The sequence below is a fragment of the Atheta coriaria genome, unplaced genomic scaffold (genome assembly GCF_025399875.1).
Source record: "Atheta coriaria isolate IRGN ID8LTWV9N9 unplaced genomic scaffold, Caltech_Dcor_3.1 hic_scaffold_2_pilon, whole genome shotgun sequence".
Classification (NCBI taxonomy): Eukaryota; Metazoa; Arthropoda; class Insecta; order Coleoptera; family Staphylinidae; genus Dalotia; species Dalotia coriaria.
In genome coordinates this window covers 1,519,192-1,537,593 of record NW_027045444.1, presented here as the reverse complement: position 1 = coordinate 1,537,593, position 18,402 = coordinate 1,519,192, and the positions used below count along the sequence as shown (strand labels likewise).

General features: G+C 31.7%; 6 protein-coding genes across 8 annotated transcripts; 2 read left to right on the top strand and 4 right to left on the bottom strand.

The window, feature by feature from the left end:
* Positions 1–1,283: 1,283 nt before the first annotated feature.
* Positions 1,284–2,342, bottom strand: LOC135800654 (uncharacterized). Its single transcript, XM_065313949.1, has 3 exons — positions 2,265–2,342; positions 2,068–2,193; positions 1,284–1,755 (listed from the first exon to the last, which is right to left on the bottom strand). Exons 1-3 carry the CDS (start codon positions 2,320–2,322, stop codon positions 1,430–1,432), a joined length of 510 nt encoding a protein of 169 aa, XP_065170021.1. The 5' UTR covers positions 2,323–2,342; the 3' UTR covers positions 1,284–1,429.
* A 1,135-nt stretch (positions 2,343–3,477) lies between these two features.
* On the bottom strand, positions 3,478–4,882 carry LOC135802383 (uncharacterized protein DDB_G0290685-like). 2 transcript variants are annotated; one of them, XM_065315967.1, is made up of 4 exons: positions 4,721–4,882; positions 4,511–4,636; positions 4,007–4,129; positions 3,478–3,892 (listed from the first exon to the last, which is right to left on the bottom strand). In XM_065315967.1, the coding sequence occupies exons 1-4, from the start codon at positions 4,776–4,778 to the stop codon at positions 3,528–3,530; spliced, it is 672 nt and encodes a 223-aa protein (XP_065172039.1). In that variant the 5' UTR covers positions 4,779–4,882; the 3' UTR covers positions 3,478–3,527. The 2 variants fall into 2 exon arrangements, with proteins under 2 accessions (XP_065172039.1, XP_065172038.1); XM_065315966.1 differs by having other exon boundaries at positions 3,478–4,129.
* Positions 4,883–6,931: 2,049 nt separating this feature from the next.
* LOC135802460 (uncharacterized protein DDB_G0290685-like) lies at positions 6,932–8,027 on the bottom strand. The gene is made up of 3 exons (XM_065316064.1): positions 7,865–8,027; positions 7,600–7,689; positions 6,932–7,529 (listed from the first exon to the last, which is right to left on the bottom strand). Exons 1-3 carry the CDS (start codon positions 7,923–7,925, stop codon positions 6,985–6,987), a joined length of 696 nt encoding a protein of 231 aa, XP_065172136.1. The 5' UTR covers positions 7,926–8,027; the 3' UTR covers positions 6,932–6,984.
* A 1,996-nt stretch (positions 8,028–10,023) lies between these two features.
* Positions 10,024–11,553, top strand: LOC135803227 (uncharacterized). Its single transcript, XM_065316811.1, has 3 exons — positions 10,024–10,181; positions 10,252–10,497; positions 11,179–11,553. Exons 1-3 carry the CDS (start codon positions 10,115–10,117, stop codon positions 11,397–11,399), a joined length of 534 nt encoding a protein of 177 aa, XP_065172883.1. The 5' UTR covers positions 10,024–10,114; the 3' UTR covers positions 11,400–11,553.
* A 573-nt stretch (positions 11,554–12,126) lies between these two features.
* RpL6 (ribosomal protein L6) lies at positions 12,127–13,483 on the top strand. 2 transcript variants are annotated; one of them, XM_065313163.1, is made up of 3 exons: positions 12,127–12,229; positions 12,508–12,809; positions 12,862–13,483. In XM_065313163.1, the coding sequence occupies exons 2-3, from the start codon at positions 12,508–12,510 to the stop codon at positions 13,367–13,369; spliced, it is 810 nt and encodes a 269-aa protein (XP_065169235.1). In that variant the 5' UTR covers positions 12,127–12,229; the 3' UTR covers positions 13,370–13,483. The 2 variants fall into 2 exon arrangements, with proteins under 2 accessions (XP_065169235.1, XP_065169237.1); XM_065313165.1 differs by having other exon boundaries at positions 12,220–12,344.
* A 3,173-nt stretch (positions 13,484–16,656) lies between these two features.
* LOC135800037 (uncharacterized) lies at positions 16,657–18,354 on the bottom strand. The gene has a single exon (XM_065313162.1). It carries the CDS (start codon positions 18,352–18,354, stop codon positions 16,756–16,758), a length of 1,599 nt encoding a protein of 532 aa, XP_065169234.1. The 3' UTR covers positions 16,657–16,755.
* Between the last annotated feature and the right edge of the window lie 48 nt (positions 18,355–18,402).

Here is an 18,402-nt window from a genome sequence, read left to right as displayed (position 1 = left end):
TTATTTTAAATAGATTTTTATCAAAAGGAATTATTAAGTAAAGTTAAGTTAAGATAGTTGCAGTTGCATAAACATGTAATTTTCTTGTTATTTAAAAATTTTCCAGGAATTAAAATGAAGTATAAATTAAAAAAATTAAATTATGCATTGAGTAAGCAAAAATACAACAAAACACTTTTTGATATTAGTGGAACCCATTTTTCTACAACTGATTCTGCGTCATTAATTATAATAGAAAACTTTGTATTTGTGTTCTTTTATTCTCCCGCAAGATAATCCATATACGCAAATATGTTTGTCTTTTTTTAATGTAGTTTAGTGCCTTTTTAGAAAAGTTTTCACTTCAAAAAGTATCCCATTACCTTCTCCTGGCCCTAAGCTACCTCTCCACCAATTTTTAGCTAAATTGGATTAGCCGTTCTTTAGTTATAAGCAAGGTAACTAACACGACTTTATTTTATATATATATATATATATATATATAGATTTGCTTGTTTTTTTCTATACCTGACGCATTATTTTCTAAAACCCCATTCTAGTATAACCTCTTTTCCTAAAAATGATTCTGCATTTTTTGTTTTTGGCAGACTTAGTTTTAAATTAGGTTTTCCATTAAAATATAATTTATTCTTAGAATTTGCCTTGCTAATTGTAGATTTTAACCCATTTTTAGATTTTTGATTATTCTTAGACATAGAAAAAACCTAAGCTCCAGCTTCAAGAATTCTAATTTATAATCCCTACTAATATTATAAATGCGAAAGTCCTGATGTTTGTTACACTTTCACGCAAAAATTACTTAACCGATCATCATGAAAATTTGTACACATATTCTTAGTGGTCCCCGAATGGTTATAGGATACTTTTTATTTAATAAAAAGAAATATTTTTTAAATAAAATAAAGAAATTGTTTAGCCAATAATATCTCTGCATCTGGCTAATTGACTACTTTAACGCCATCTAGCATTCCAGCAATGAAGCTCAAACCTAAGTACTATAGTACCATCACACTGTATTATCACACTGTATTACCGACAGCTACGTCAACATCAAATCCAATTGACTACACTATGAAGACTGTACACTATACTTCCATAGACTATACTTTCAGCCATTTTAAACTTCCCGCCATTCTACTTCATTGTTACTTCTTATGTGACTACAGACGCGTACGGAGGCAACTTCATTATTTTAGATATTCGCGAGCGAAGCCGCGGGTTAAAGCTAGTTTTACATAAATTTTTATCTTTAAGGTAAGAAAAAATAAAATAAAATAAAACACTTTTTGAAATCAATCTGTGTTTATATTTCTGCAACCGTAACAACATTTCCTAATAAGTACACAATTCCCTTACTCAACCACTTTTCTAAATCTGATATTCTCCATCTACATCATCATCTCAACATCATCATCTGTTTTCTTCAGAATTAGTTCTTAGAATGGTCCTTGGCTTTAGAATGCACCTTACTCTTAGAATGCACTTTACTCTTTGAATGAGCCTTGTTAGTAGAAGCTCCCTTGGACTTTTGATTAGCTTTGGACTTGGACTTCGACTTGGACTTGGACTTGGACTCAGAATGAACTTTAACTCTAGTTTCCGGGGGTCCGTACGTAAAGTCATCATCAATACCAAAATCGTCATTATAATCATCAGTTACTATATCGACATTATTAATGTCACACATTCTTAGATCAGCGAGGTTATAATTTGGACATTCTTGATCAAAATTGATCAGGACATTACAGATGGTACCTAAAACAAATAAAATAATGTAAATAATAATTGTATATGGTTTATAACTTTCAAAGGATAAAAATCTCCAAAAACACAAAAAAATTGAGAGAAAAAAGAAAAAATATGGTTTTGTGCAACACTATGAGCAAATTCGCAGGTGCAAGCTCCACCCCGTGACTGAAACGTGACTAAAGCCTAAAGCCCGTGACTAAAGTACTTTAATCACAGTCTTGATTGTTCGGGTTAAAAATACCACTTTTTGTGCTTCAAAACCGTAAAAAACAACCGTTTTAAAAATAAAATTAGAAAAAAAAATGGTTTTTAACGTACCTGTTGTATCTTCTTGATTAATAAACAATCGGAAAACAGGAGCAGCTAAACTGCATAGAAAAGATTTGAATTCCGCTTGGCCTCCATACGGAAAAGCATTATAACTTGGTAAGAAAGGAAATCGATCTATCAAAAACATATTAATTTTAATAATTTACACAATTAATTGTTTATAACTAATAACAAATAATTATTACGTCCAAGTGTTGCTGCAAAGCAGCCCACGACGATTGTTGCAACAAGAGTGAATTTCATGTTGATGTGTTTACCAAATGGCAAATTGAACTGATGAATTAGCAATTTGTTCATGTATTTATAGTGGAATAAAACATGGAAATATGCTGCTTGTAATCGTAAATGTTGTTATTGGTAATTAAGTGCTGGTGATTCGGATGGTAACAATGCAAAGAACGCCGAATTGAAGTCATATGACTTTGAGATATGACAAAATCACATGGAAATTGAAATGCTCGTATAAGGAAATATAGTATGATGGAAGTATTACTTATGAACAAAAAGACATGTAATAAAAGTGTTAGATTTATTGTTTATTACATTTTCTTAGAAATTGATAAGTTATAGTATAGTACTCATATGTTAAATATCGAATAAGGAATTTAAATAAAATTATTTTCTTTTTTTTTTTGTATATCAAGAAATAAAGCAATAAGATTATTAGGTTATGTATTAAATAGACCTTAAAATAGTTTAAAACATTTTGAAATATTTATTTGAACTATAACTTTCGATTTTTTTAAAATAAAATGCTCTTTGCTGTTAAATTTTGATATGTTTTGTGTCTATTTGTGAGATTTTGTTGCATTAAACTAGGTTATGTTTGAATGCTTTAAGTTTTTATTATTTTTATTTGTTATTTAAATGTTAATAATGCATTATTTTCCTTTCAAATTATTATATTAAAACATTAAACATATATTTTTCACATGTTTTATACAATAAATAAGATAATTTTTCAAGAATTGTTAGTTTAATTTGTAAAATATTACATTTTATCATGTTTCTAACTACATTTTCCTGAAATTCTTACATTTTGAAAGTTATTTGATATACTGTGTAATGGTAAGTATTAAATAATATATTTTCATAGAATTAAATACTCTATTCTAGTCTCTAACAAAACATAACCTACTTTTAGATCTATTTTCTTCTTTCTTTTAGTTTTATTTGCATTTTAATCATTTTTGACTACATTATTTAATTAAATAAATAAAAGATTATTTTTCTCAATATTCCAACACCTTTATTTCCCTTTTAACAATAAAATAACAACAAATAAAAAATAATATTCCTGTAAGAACTCATCAACTCATAATCAAACAAATCCACCTAATATCTACACATTACTCAAAAACCATGATCTACCAATTAACAAAACTAACAAAAATACCATTTTCTATAAGTCCATTTATTTATTGTACATTATTTATACTTTTAACAGCTTAATGCTTGCTCTTAGAAGCTGCTTTGCTCTTGGAGTGAGCAGACTTGCTCTTCGAATGTGCCTTATTCTTGTTATGAGCCTTGCTCTTAGAATGAGCCTTGTGGGACTTCGACTTGGACTTAGCTCCCTTGGATTTATGGGAAGCCTTGGATTTATGATTGGCTTTAGACTTGGAAGCAGCCTTGGACTTAGCATGGACCTTAGCTCTGGTATCCGGGTTGGTTTCATCACCACCTTGAGTTTCATCGGGGTTGGTTACATCGGTATCAGGGTTTTGGGTGTCATCTCCATCAGTATTGGGATCTTGACCATCTTGACCATCAGTGTTTGGGTTTCCATCTTGGTCACCATCAGTGTTGGGTTCTTCAAATGGATTATGAGTTTCATTATCATCATTATCTTGATCTTGATCTTGATCGTCTCCATCTTGAGGAAGCTCAAAAGGGTCGTTATCAACATCACCAACGGGTTCCCTACCTTCGTCGTCTCCTTGTCCTTCATTGTCGTTATCATTATTAACCACCTCGCAATTCTTTTGGGCGGCAAAGTTATGATTTGGGCATTCTCGGTCAAAAGAGATCAGGGCATTGCAGATGTCGCCTTAAAAGGAATAAAAAGCAAGGTTAGAGATGTTATGTTGTTTATAACTAAAGAATAAAAGATTTTTTGAGTGTTTTTTAACCTCAAATAACTATTAAAACATCAAAATAGTTCAGAAAAACACAAATTTAAAGAAGAAGAAAAGATTTCTAGGTTAGGTTATGACATTTGACAGCTGATTTTGAAAGAATTGTTATTTATATCAATCACGGAACCTAATCTAACCTAAAATGCTTAAATTTCAAAATATTTAAAGAAAAAAACAACTTTTAGGTTGTTATGTCGTTTGACAGCTGATTTTAAAATCACTGCTTTCTATATCATACTTCTAACATAACCTAACTTAAAACACTTAAATAATTCTATAAACAATTAACTTACCAGTAGTATCATCCACTTTAGTCAATTCCTCAAAAAGTGGAGCAAGAATTCTGCACAAAATGCCCTTGAGAGGATTTGCTGGTCCATAACCAATATCCTGATCATGGCCATAAGGTCCCCATGGATCTAATCAACAATAAAATACAACAGTTAAATTAAGTTAAGCAAAACTTTTTTTTTAATTAATTAATTAATTAATATATTTATTACGTCCAAATGATACTGCAAAGCAGCTCGCCACGACCGTTGCAACCAGAGTGAATTTCATGTTGGTGAATTTACCAAAAAAAGACTGAAACTGAACTGATGTTGAATTGGCAATTTGTTTAACTATTTATACTCGTATAAAACGTGTTAAATACGCAGCTTATCATCGCAAATGTTGTTATTGGTAACTAAGTGCCGGTGATTCGAATGTGAAAAATGTGAAGAACGCCGAAATCTTGTCAGTTATATGATAGTGATATGACGAAATCACGTGAAAATGGAAATATAAGTATTGTGAGGGAAGTGTTCATACCTACTAGTTATGAACAAAAAGACAGGTGATATAAGTAATAGATTTATGGTTTATTGCATTTTCTGGAAAAGTGATAAGTTAAAAGTTTAATATGTTCAGTCAGTAAATATGAAAATTCATTTTGTTTTACTTTATTTTTATGTTCTTCGGGAATGTGAAGCATTTTTGAGGTTAAACATAAGTCAAATGTAGTTCGAAAATAAGAAGCTATATAATAAATAAATAAATAAATAAATAAATAAATAAATATGTATGATTTTAATATTGTTTTATTGCTACACTCTGTATTTTTTAGATATTTTTTTGTTGTATTACTTCACGTGTCAATCACTTTGTTTTTTGTAGCTAGAATTTGTTGTTGTCATATTATGTCTGTTAAATTATATTGTGAGGTTAGGTTAGGTTATGTTAAAGTTTTATAAAATGAAGGAGTTAAAAACTAAAGCATTAAAACGTAAATATAAATGATCAATAATGATTTATTTAATAATTTAATTCAATACATCAATTTTTTAGTAATCAGTTTTAGATATTTTTCTAAAACTCCACCATACTTAACCTCTTTTGTTCCTCTGTTTTTAATTCACTCAATTTCAAGCATTTATACTGTTATTATTTTTGTCTGAAAAAACATAACCTAGAATTAGATCAATACAAAAACATTTTTTTCTTAAAAATCATCTAACAATACAATTTTTTCCTAAAAACATTACTTTTTCTAATTTCTCTTAAATTTTCTAAAATCAGATATACCTACTAACGCCATCCCTACATCAATAGGCATAAAGTTATGTCAATACTAGCTTTAACCCTTGGCTTCGCTCGCGAATATCTAAAATAATGAAGTTGCTTCCGTACGCGTCTGTAGTCACAAAAGAAGTAACAATGAAGTAGAATGGCGGGAAGTTTAAAATGGCTGAAAGTATAGTCTATGGAAGAATAGTGTACAGTCTCCATAGTGTAGTCAATTGGATTTGATGTTGACGTAGCTGTCGGTAATACAGTGTGATAATACAGTGTGATGGTACTATAGTACTTTGGTTTGAGCTTCATTGCTGGCATGCTAGATGGCGTTAAAGTAGTCAAATAGCCAGATGCAGAGGTATTATTGGCTAAACAATTTCTTTATTTTATTTTTAAAATATTTTTTTATTAAATAAAAAGTAGCCTATAACCATTTGGGGACCACTAAAAATATGTGTTCAAATTTTCATGATGATCTGTTAAGTAGTTTTTGCGTGAAAGTGTAACAAACATCAGGACTTTTGCATTTATAATATTTGTAGGGATATAACTATTTGCAAAAACATAACCTAGAGTTTGATAGATATAAAAATATTTTTTTCTCAGAAATCATCAACTTAACACAACAAATTTTCCCTAAAAAACAATATTTTTTCCAATTATTTTTAAATTTTCTAAAATCACGTCGACTAACGCCATCCCTACATCAATAGATATAAAATAATATTTAAAAAGCATGATATTACGTTATTTATAACCAAATAACGATTGATATCCAGGATTAATATTTATGATTTTTAATTTCAAAGATTTGTCTTTGTTCCAAATATCAAAATAACTACTAAAACATTAAAAATATTCAAAAACAAAACAATTTTTAACAAAATAAAACTCTCAATAAGGTTATGTTATGTTAATTGATTTAATATCGTACCAGGATAACTAATCAACAAATAATATAATAAATTAAACACTAACTTTATTCCAACACCGTTTATTCCCTTTATTAACAATATCAACCTCCCCCAAAATAGCAACAAATAAAAAATTATATTTCTGTAAGTCTCAACAACTTATAATCAACCAAATCAACACATAATATCTACACCTCACACCTCATCACCATGATCTACAAATTAACAAAACTAACAAAAATATCATTTTCTATAAGACCATTTATTTATTGTATATTGTTTATACTCTTAACGGCTTAGTGCTTGCTCTTAGAAGCTGCTTTGCTCTTGGAGTGAGCAGACTTGCTCTTGGAATGTGCCTTATTCTTGTTATGAGCCTTGCTCTTTGAATGAGCCTTGTGGGACTTAGACTTAGACTTAGCTCCCTTTGATTTATGGGAAGCCTTGGATTTATGATTGGCCTTTGACTTGGAAGCAGCCTTGGACTTGGCATGGACCCTAGCTCTGGTATCCGGGTTGGTATCATCACCACCTTGAGTTTCATCGGGGTTGGTTACATCGGTGTCAGGGTTTTGGGTATCATCTCCATCAGTGTTGGGATCTTGACCATCTTGACCATCAGAGTCTGGGTTTCCATCTTGGTCACCATCAGTGTTGGGGTCTTGGTTTTGGTCATCATCGGGGTTTTCGTTGTCGTCAGTTCCTGGTTCTTGGTTTTGGTCACCACCATCATCACCACCATCATTACCATCATCATTTGCACCTGGGCATTGATTGGCGGTAGATAATCCAGCATCTGGGCAGATTCTGTCAATGACATTGAAGATACCACAGAAGGCATCTTTATAAACAAACGAAAAATAATATTTAGTAACAATTAAATTATTTAAACAATTAATATTAATACTTACGATTGCCAGGATCTGCTTCGTACATGCCGTCACCGAAAGAGGTCACTAGACGGCATAGTAGGGATTGTGGAGGTCTATTGTCAGCAGGATCTGTCAAATTTGAAAATTTAAATCAAATCTTTAATATTTTACATTTATTTTCACCCTCAATAACAAATCACTCATTAAAACCTTAAAAAATCCTCGAAAAACACGTTAAAAACAAAAAAGAAGCTTTCAATTGAGGTTATGTATATTTTATGACGTTTGACAGCTTAGTACTTACGGGCAAATGTGGCTGACATGCAGCACACTGCAACTACAGCAGAAACAAGCGCGAATTTCATATTGAATGTGCTTTAAACTGAATTTAAACTGAATAATGGCGCACGACTAATGTCTAACGAGCACCTTGTTTGCGTATTTATAGGCGAATAAATGCGCTTATCACAGCGTAATTGGTTAATTTTATTTTCGCCGTGTGCTTTTCCAACGAAGGTATGCCAACCACGCCGAAATTTTGTCATACTCGTAGGCTGTGATGTCACTGCAATGCTTCAGGAAAAAACTGACATTAGTTTACTAACTGATTATATTAGCAACAAATACTTGTTTAAAACTTAAAGTTTTCCTATAAACTCGTAATATATGTTGTTTGTCTAACATAACATAACCTAAAATGCATAGATTGCAGACAATGTCCATATTTTTAGGTTAAAATTGATTTTTAAGGTTATTTTAAGGTTAGAAACTTGTGTTTTACTTAGTAACACGTACTATACTATAAAGTATGGTTTATAACCTTTTTCTAACCTATTTTATTAAAGCGTTTTTGATATAATTGTTCAAACATTGATGTATTTTCTATTTTTATCTACAAAAACATAACCTATATCTTTTAAGTAGCATAATGTAGCCTAAAATGCGTAGAACGAGGAACTTTTGTCATTTTCAAACTAAAATGTGATTTTATAATTATTTTAAGGTTAGAAATTGATGTTATACTAAGTGGAACGTGCCGCATTATTAGATGTCATTCAGAATCTGTTTCTAACCTATTTTATTCAACTATTTTAGATATAAATGTTCAAACAATGATATAAATAGCATTTTTATCTGCTAAAACATAACCTATGTCTTTTCAGTAGCATAACATAGCCTAAAATGATTAGAACAAAGAAATGTTGTCATTTTTAGGTTAAAATATTATTTGATGCAGTTTTTAGGTTTGAAATTGATGATCAACTTAATAAAACGTACTGTATAATGTTTTTTAAAATAATTATAAATCATACTTAGAAAATAAATTATAGTTTAACGCAACGTAAAGAAAATTAAATAAATTTTTAACATTTTGAGCGTTTTTATGTGTTATTATTACAATTTTCTTCTAGAAGTAATAAAAGTAAACACTCTACTAAAAAACGTACGTTTTTCAAATGTTTTTCGACATATTAAACCAAAAAAATCAGTATTTTTGTATTATATTACATTTATATTATAAACTAGCTTTTGCCCGCGACTTTGTCTCGGTAGTGTTTAATAAAAATGTAATTCGTTTTTACTCTCTTGTTCTAGACATAGTATGTATCAATTCTATCAATAAGATTCGCAATTTTATTTTAAACAAATAAATTATATAAAGAATAGCTAATAATGCACTTCAGCACGCCATCTCGGATTCAACTATTTAACTGTAACTATGATTGAATCTCAATGCCAACTTTTATCCTATAGAAAAGGACTGTCTTTAGGGTTTTTCCGGCAATTATTCGAATTTTTCTCGCCGTAAAAACCATCCTTGGACTTTAACAAACATTTTAAAAAAAGAATTGGCCAAATTGGTCTAGGCGTTGTTGAGTTATGCGCTTACCAACACATTTTGCGATTCCATATTATAGATAGATTTCTTAATTTACTTTATTATAAAAACGTTTTAAAAACGTCGATAATCCACAAATATTCAATATATTTTTAGCATTTTTACAATTATTATCATCAACAATTGAGTCATAGTCGCGTACGTTAGATAATATTACTAGTACTACGTTTTGTTTGCTTTATCTTCACAAAAATGTAAAAAATCAAAGGAATCTTAAGGATAAATCCATAAACTCGAGCGTAGCAACAAAGCACTTGTGCAAATATATTATTTTCATGTGTTTTTATGTTTTTACTTTGGATTTTCAGCATAGAAAAACATTTAAAACGCATTTAAAAGTATAGAAATGCACTCTTATGCCCTTCGCAGGGTCACTACTCTTGCAACATGCATGTTTTCTACATGTTTACAACAGATAATAACAAGCTACATAAATGTTTTACATATTGCGACATATTTTTACGCATTCTAACACTTTTGAAGACATTTTCTTGTGTTTTTATGTGTTTTTATGCGTTTTTATGCGTTTTATACGTTTTCACGAGTATAAATATGTCGGACATGGGTGGACAAGGCATCAGTCGATCAATACATGTTTTGAGAACATCAACAATCACCTAGAACATTCAAGAAATCAATTTTTTCCAAATCAAAATGAAATTCGTTTACTTTTTGTCTGTTTTTGTCGTTTTGGCGATGCAATATGCATCAGGAGCTCCTGGTTTGTATAAAATACATTATAATATTTATATTTTGAGGTTATAAATTATTTTTGGTTATGTTTTGTTTAGCTACCGAGCAGGAATCTCAATCACAGCTTGATAAAGTGGCTGCTGCTCTGCAACACATTCAAAATATGGCTGATGGTTTACCGCTGATTACTAACATGACGCAACAAGTGTTGACCGAATTGGAATTGTTCCGTGGATCCGGATTGTTCTTTGCTAATCCCTGCTCGTTCTTCCAGGGTATTTTCCGTACATTCTATTGTACCATTGCTTCTTTTGATCCACAAAGGAGTAACGCTGCCGTTCAAGGTAATATAATTTTTTTAATTTGTTATTTTCAACGCTCTGTAACTTTTGATACAGATCAGGTAGAAGTTTCAAATAAGTTTCATTTAATAGATAATTTATTTCTTTATAAGAATCAAGTTCAATTTATTTTTTAAATTAATTAAAAGTAGGGAATTATTAACTTTTAATGCAAATTGTCATAAAATAATTGTAAAAAAATATTATTCATATTTAACACCCTGTAACTTTTGATGCAGATTATCTAGAAACCTCAAATAAGCTTCATTTGATAGAAAATTTATCTGTCTATAAATATCAGCTTTAAAAATTCAATATTTTCAACTGATAGTAGATTATTTTTAAAATTTAATTAAATTTTGCTTTTTGAAGTTTTTTATTTAAGTAAAAAGTAATGCTTAACTTTAACACCTTGTAGTTTTGTCTACACGGTGTTGACAAAATCAAAAAAAACCTTATTGGATAGATAAATTATTCATTTATAATAATCACTATAAAATTTATCAAATATTTTATTAAAACTAGCATATTTTAAACTTTTTCCAAAATGTTGCTAAAACTCGTTCAAAAAACTTTGTTCAACTTCTACTTCCCGTAACTTAGGTTAAAATCATCCAAATTTATTCAAATTTTTCTCATTTGATAGATAATTTAATAATCTATATACTATTATATTATTTATAGGAGTTCTCCAGTTTTTGAATGCCAACAACATGTTCTACAACTTTGCGTCCAACTTCTTCTGCCCATTCCAACTTTTTGGCGGTGGTGGTAGCTCTGGCAGCACCCCTGGCGGTGCCCTAGGTGGAACCACTGCAACCATCAACTGTGCTAACAATGGAGCCACTGGAAGTTCCGGTTTCACCGCCAACCTGGACGATCCCTCTGTATTTATGACTTTGTAAACACAGCAAACAAAACTAACGACAACCACGATAAAACCTTGGCAAAACATGGCAAAACTATACAAAATGTTATTATTATTAGTTATTTATTAGAAACTGTGTTCATGATGATGATTTATTGATTCTTACTGCAATAAAAAATTAATTATACAAATTAATTAGTTTCATTATATATGAATTAAAACAAAAATTTAATTTTTTTCAATTTTGAAAGCAATTTTCGAGCTTTTGTAGGCATTTTAAAAAGAAAAACTTGATTATTTGCGATAGAGAAACTCTTCTTCTATAAACTCGTGAAATCCAGATGTAAATTGGGTGAATGAATCAAAATATATAGGGTTTTACAAAAAAAATTGCAAAATTTAGGTAAATTATTCTACTTTAAAGTCAATTTTAGATCATTTTCCCTCCCCGTAAAGACAAAAAAACATAACAAATGCATAATTAACTCACCTGCTATCAAACATTAATACTAGCACAAAAATTAATCTATAAAATCGCCAAATTCAGAGTGTTTTACACTTTGCAATCAAAAACTTCATAAAAAACACGCGTAGATTCAATAATATATTTACCAGGGAATAATAAAGCAACTATCGTGTTATTTATTAGTTAAAACTAATATTTCTTAACATACTGGGTGTTTTACTTTGACAAACATTTTGAGAGTCACTCATTTAAATAATAAATGTTTATTTGGTTGCCGTAAGATGTCAGCGCGTACTGAATCAAATTTCAGTATAACTTTCCACCGCCAGATGGCAGCACCCCACCCTTGTAGATCAAGCCGCGTCCTGTAATAGTTCTTTCGCCATCGTCGAGCACACGCAGTAAGTTCCATTCCGCATAAAATCCAATAAAAATCTTCAATCATCGGCGAAAATACGCATCATTTCTGCGTACAATCGCGAATTAATGATAGTTTAACATCTCACGCAACAATCGGTAAAGATATTTGGTTCAATATAATTGAAACATTCAACACTTTGTCGATTGTTATTGCCGTGACAATTGTTAGGTTAACTTTGTGAAAACAGACGTGTTTGAAAAGTGTTGTGTGGTGTTCCTGTGAATGATTCAAAGTGCTAATAATATTGTGGTGTTTTAGATGGCTCCCACACCTGCGAAGCCCGCTGCGGGCAAACCCGCCGATAAAAAGGTGAAGACCGACAAAAAGAAGGCGCAGATCCGCCCGCGGAATCAAGACTTAGGTAACGGCATTGTGCGCTTCTCACGCACTCGCATGTACCACAAGAAGGCTCTGTGGAAGTTCATGGGCAAGAAAGTCGACGCGCCCAAGAAGGAAGTGAAGGGATCCACTGTTGAGAAGCAAATTGGTGGTGATAAAAATGGTAAAACACGCATGGTTGCCATCAAGAAGCATCGTGCTTTCTATCCCACACTTGACAAGTAAGAAAAACACCAAAAAGTATCAATAAAAATACATTTTGTATTATTTTAGGATCAAGAAGCGCCCAGCTAAGGGTTTGTTCAAGCGACACAAGCGCGCAATCCGCGATACCCTTACCCCCGGCACAGTTCTCATTGTTCTCGCCGGTCCACACAAGGGTAAACGTGTTGTCCTCTTGAAACAGCTCTACTCTGGTTTGTTGTTGATCACCGGACCCTTCAAAGTGAACGGCTGCCCGCTGCGTCGCATCAGCCAGCGTTACGTTATTGGTACCGCCACCAAGTTGGACATTTCCGGCGTGCAGCTGCCTGAGAACATCAACGACGAGTACTTCCGTCGTGAGCGCAAGAAGCGCGCGAAGAAGGAGGAGGGTGAGATCTTCGCCGCCAAGAAGGAGGCGTACAAGGCGAGCGAGCAGCGTAAGGCTGACCAGAAGGTGGTCGATAAGGCGATCAACGAGGTTATCCGTAAACACCCCGAGAGGAAGCTGTTGTTCGGTTATTTGGGCACCATGTGGGGACTCAGGTCGTCGCAGTATCCCCACCGGATGAAGTTCTAGAGTTTTTAGACTATTCATTTATAAGAAGACAGAAAATGATGATGGGGGAATAAAGCGATCGCGGGTTTATTAAAGAATTGAGTTTTTTAATAAATCGTGCGACTATTTCGTTCATCAAGAGATATAATTTTGTCACTGTGTCCTTTGCAACACATCCTTGATTTTATTTTCATGCTTTGTTTGTCAATATAGGTGTTTTTTAGTGTTTTGTTTCAGGTTGAACTGAAGAAAGAATTTTATTAAGAGGTAATTTATATTTTTGTTTGTTTATAATTTTTGTATTTTGTGAGTTTATTTATTTCTTGTGCTTTAAATGGGAAAATTACATAATTTTGGTTTTATTTTACAGGTTTTGGGTCTTTTCTTGATAATAAGGGCTGTGGACAGAATTTGTTTATAGAAGGTACCATTTTATTTATTTTTTTGTTTATTTCAATGATGAATGCTTATTTAAAATGATGAATAAACTTAGGACACCTTAAGATAAATAATGATAGCAACAAGTTAATACAACCTGAATAATAACTTGTATTTATCTATATTTCTTGATAAATATGGACAAATCACTAATTATTATTTTGCTTTTCAGATTTGGTCTTCTACTGTTGGAAACCATCATAACTCATTAAAACTTGAATACAGAAAAGGTAAGATTTGGTATTTTTTATTTATATTTTGATTCTTTGTTTAAATAAAATGATGAATAAACTTAGGACACCTTACGATTAATAATGATAGCAGCAAAGTTAATACAACCTGAATAATAACTTGTATTTATCTATATTTCTTGAAAAATATGAACAAATCACTAATTATTATTTTGCTTTTCAGATTTGGCCTGCAACTGTTGGGAATCATTGTAGCCCATTAAAAATTTGGTACAGAAAAGGTAAGATTTGATCATTATTGTTTATATTTTAGTTCATGGTTTAAACAAAATGATGAATAAACTTAGGACACCTTACGATTAATAATGATAGCAACAAATTTAAAAATACTGAAAACCATTGCTCATTGTTGTATATTTTCATGATGTGCATTCACAGATTACTAAATTCTACTTTATTTTGCAGTTATTGGACCTGCCAATACCTGTATTATTCCCTGCTGCTTATGACTTTGTTACTGAGGAGGTAAGATTTTAGTATTTCTTGTATATCTATTTAAATTAGTGTTTAATTAAATGATGAATAAACTTAGGACACCTTAAGATTAATAATGATAACAACAAAGTTAAAAATACTGAAACCTACTTCCCATTGTTGTATCTTTTCAATGAGTATTCTCAGACCACTAAAATTTACGTTATTTTGCAGTGATTGCACCTATCATACCATGGATCCTAACAATGCAAGACTTTGTTATTAATAAGGTAAGATTTGATCATTTTCTGTACCTATTTTAATTAGTGTTTAAATAGAATGATGAATAAACTTAGGACACCTTACGATTGACCATGATAGCAAACAAGTTGATAAATAGTCTGATATTAATCATTTTCATCAACTTTTCTGCTTGCAAACTTTAATGGAAATTTACTAATTTTCATTTTATTTCACAGAGTTTATTCATTTCTTGAAGAGCACCAAGGTTATATCCAGCAACTGTTAGTTTGAATGAGGTAAGTTTCTTATCTATCTCACTTGCTTTTATGTCTTGTAAGTAAAATGATGAGTATACTTAGGACACCTTACGATTGACCATGATAGCAAACAAGTTAATAAGTACTGAAAACAACTTTTTTAAACTTTGTAATTGATTTACTTTGATTCTGTTACTGATCATCAGGTTATTTCGCAGATTTTCTACTTTTCCCACGGAAATACACCAAGCCATAGATTTAGATGCAGTGAAGAAGTAAGTTTCTCTTATTTTTGGCATGCTTTTAGTTTTCTTGTCAGTATAAATATAATGATGAATATACTTAGGACACCTTACGATTAACCATGATAGCAAACCAGTACATGCACTGAAAATAACTTATTTTTGCCTTTGCAATTAATTTATATTGAATCTGTTACTAATCTTCGCCTTTTTACAGATTTACTACATTTCTCTTCTAAGAGCATCACAACTGCGAAGTTTCTACTGCAGAAGGTATGTTTTTATTACTTGGTGAATGTTTTTGGTTTTATTTACTGTTAAAATATAATGATGAGTAAACTTAGGACACCTAACGATTGCCCATGATTTAAACAAAGTTAATTATTTCTGAGATATTCACTTCAATGTTACCGACGTACACGAAGTGGTGAATATATTACTAATTTAAACCGTTTTATGTTATTTTAGTGGCTGCAATGATGATGACAGACACACTTATTAAACGGACTAATCAGGAAGGTATGTTTATCTATGTTAACTATTTTAATAAAGGGGATTGATTGAACTTTTGAATTAACATTACTCTGTACCCACGAAAATTACCTATGATATTCCTGGATTAACTAAACAGACCATGGTCTTGTCTTCTGATCTAAATGTAATTGTTTGGTGCACAAGATACTCACCTCCTTTATATTCCTTTACACTTTTAAATGTTTGCGTTGAAGTCATTAACACCTTCCACATTATGTGATTCTCATCTTACCTGTTCTTCAGGAGGCACTGAAAATCAACAGCGACGTTCTTATTTATCCATGCTTGTGGTTTTCATGCACTTCTAGGGCTGATTTGTAGTTACTTCGAACTAATTGCAAGTATTTGTCAAGTTTCGTTCACTACAATCACAACTAGAAAATTTGTAGGTTATAAATTTGAATTTCAAATGACATTTACTCGGCGTCCTGTGATTGGTCGTAGGGTCAGCCATCATGGAATTACTGTGACGTCACAGAATAAAATCCATGATGGCCGCTTTTCCGGCACTCTGATTGGCCGTTGCTAAGCGCGTCGATTCAGGAAAATTTCCCTAGCAACCAATCAAAATCGAATATATTAATAGCGCGAAATTTGAAAGTGTTCAAACTTATTTCTACGATTACTTGTTTCAATTCGATGTTATTTATTCTTACATGCAGAGAAACACTAGAAAACAGACAGGTGTTAAGAAAAGACAATATTGTGTATATTTTAACATGTTATTGTTATTGTATTGCGTCTAATAACGCTGTCGTTGTAATAGTTGACTTGTAATAATTCTCCTTTTTTGCTTTCAGTCTCTAAATATTGCTCCATATACGCAATTGAGTGACATAAACGGTCAATGAAATAATAAAAACACTTATTATCAGTTATTTTTCTCAAGATTATTCATGTTTACCCCAGAAAATGAGAAAATAACAATATTTATGTTTATATAACTTTATTACTATATTTATTTAATAATAATTAACATTTAATGACGTATACTTTTATAATTTTAGTGAAAAAAGCAAATTAACACATTAGAAATACCCTAAATCATTCATAACTCGTCCAACTTTGAGTATAATTTCATCCTTAAAGTCCCATTTTCTCGCTTCAAATATTTTCCTTTTTCTACAATCGATCTTATCATCTGGGCATTTATCTAAGTGTTGTTCCACGTTGGCAATTGATAACGGTACATCATGGGACACAATCTTACCGGATAGACTCATAAACGGATAGTGATTATGTATCATAACCATTGTTTGAGTATTAAATAAACATTTTATACTAACAGTTTGATCTTTTTCAGGTTTAACACGATATACACTATTTAAAAACGTCAGAAAACCAGGCAAACCAAACAAATTTTCATCCCCAGTTGAGCTGATTTCCTGAATAAAAGGTACTCTTTGCAATACATAAGCATCTTTATCCTTGGGCATGTCTTTAAGTACCTCCTGAAGAGTAGATTTACTGGTATCTTTAACCATTGGTATTTCATCAAGTTCCACAGGTATGACATATTCATATCGATACATATTCCGTAAAAGACAATCATTGAACGCTATCAAATCAAATTGTATGTTATATCGTGGTGATTGATGGAAAATATGTTGAAGGTGAGGCGAATTAGGATCATTCCCTGCCAGGTGTAACTTAGCTTGAGTTATGAACCCTTTCTGGGTGTAGTAATCTAATACTTTTTGAGTAGACTCATGCAGATGGTACACCGTCATGTAAACATGTTGCACACCCATTTGTTTCAACCATTCTGCCCATTCTATCATCTGCAGAGACTTATCTTCAAATTCAGACACACCCTTGACACAAACACATATTTTAGCATCAGGTGTACCTTCTGGTATGTTCTCATCATGTTCATAAGTGACTTTTAGTAGATTAGTTGCTTTAGCACAGGGTTTACCAACCAAAGACACTGCTTCAGGGATATATTGATAGTTTTCTGGTAAGACACATGTCAACATGTAAGGATGGTAGGTAGATTTCTGTGGTTTACCCCAATAGTCCCTCCAGAGGTAATCCACAGCGAATACTTTAGTCATAATGGGTTGTTGTGAGTGTTTGGACCATATTTGACAGTAAACATCAGGAAACAATAGTTTATCATTGATTTGAGTATCAACTGAGACCATACCAAGTATTCTAATGACAGACCCAAGTTGGTTTGCATCCCTGTTGTCTAAATATGCAGAATATAACTGAAAACTTGCATCTGGGAGTGTTAACAACTGCCAGTCAACATTAACAAACTTCAGGTCGATTAATTCAGGTATCTGGGCACAGGTTTCGTTGTACCGCAAGGTCTTACCTTGTTTTTGAACTTGGTCATACCAGAAATACCCTGCTAGGTTTACCTGCTCTTTAGATAAGTTTTCATAGAATGTTTCTTCATCTATTCTCGTTTTTATTGGTATATCAACATGTTGAACCAGTTTGGGACCAAACACAGTCTTCAGGTGTGTCCGGATATTATCCACAGGGGTATACCCGTTGATTCTGGTTATATCAACTATTAATATTAGTAATAATAGTGAAATTAAACATAGTAATAACGCAAAGACAATTTTTTGTTTCTGGCGCATGCAGCACAACAGCGCGCGCACACGCATCATGGTTGAATGATGTTATCGCCGATGTTATCACTGATTCAACAAAGAATG

Bases quoted from the DNA above. Each gene is read 5' to 3' on its own strand.
- LOC135803227 (XM_065316811.1), top strand. From the start codon at position 10,115: ATGAAATTCGTTTACTTTTTGTCTGTTTTTGTCGTTTTGGCGATGCAA. The intron at 10,182-10,251 runs GTTTGTATAAAA...TGTTTTGTTTAG, and splicing joins ATATGCATCAGGAGCTCCTG to CTACCGAGCAGGAATCTCAA. The intron at 10,498-11,178 runs GTAATATAATTT...TATTATTTATAG, and splicing joins GAGTAACGCTGCCGTTCAAG to GAGTTCTCCAGTTTTTGAAT.
- LOC135802383 (XM_065315966.1), bottom strand. From the start codon at position 4,778: ATGAAATTCACTCTGGTTGCAACGGTCGTGGCGAGCTGCTTTGCAGTA. The intron at 4,637-4,720 runs GTAATAAATATA...ATTGTTGATTAG, and splicing joins CTTTGCAGTATCATTTGGAC to ATCCATGGGGACCTTATGGC. The intron at 4,130-4,510 runs GTAAGTTAATTG...ATTCCTTTTAAG, and splicing joins TAAAGTGGATGATACTACTG to GCGACATCTGCAATGCCCTG.
- LOC135802460 (XM_065316064.1), bottom strand. From the start codon at position 7,925: ATGAAATTCGCGCTTGTTTCTGCTGTAGTTGCAGTGTGCTGCATGTCA. The intron at 7,690-7,864 runs GTAAGTACTAAG...CAAATTTGACAG, and splicing joins CATGTCAGCCACATTTGCCC to ATCCTGCTGACAATAGACCT. The intron at 7,530-7,599 runs GTAAGTATTAAT...TTGTTTATAAAG, and splicing joins CGAAGCAGATCCTGGCAATC to ATGCCTTCTGTGGTATCTTC.
- LOC135800654 (XM_065313949.1), bottom strand. From the start codon at position 2,322: ATGAAATTCACTCTTGTTGCAACAATCGTCGTGGGCTGCTTTGCAGCA. The intron at 2,194-2,264 runs GTAATAATTATT...TGTTTTTGATAG, and splicing joins CTTTGCAGCAACACTTGGAC to ATCGATTTCCTTTCTTACCA. The intron at 1,756-2,067 runs GTACGTTAAAAA...TATTTGTTTTAG, and splicing joins TAATCAAGAAGATACAACAG to GTACCATCTGTAATGTCCTG.
- RpL6 (XM_065313163.1), top strand. From the start codon at position 12,508: ATGGCTCCCACACCTGCGAAGCCCGCTGCGGGCAAACCCGCCGATAAA. The intron at 12,810-12,861 runs GTAAGAAAAACA...GTATTATTTTAG, and splicing joins TTCTATCCCACACTTGACAA to GATCAAGAAGCGCCCAGCTA.
- LOC135800037 (XM_065313162.1), bottom strand. From the start codon at position 18,354: ATGATGCGTGTGCGCGCGCTGTTGTGCTGCATGCGCCAGAAACAAAAA.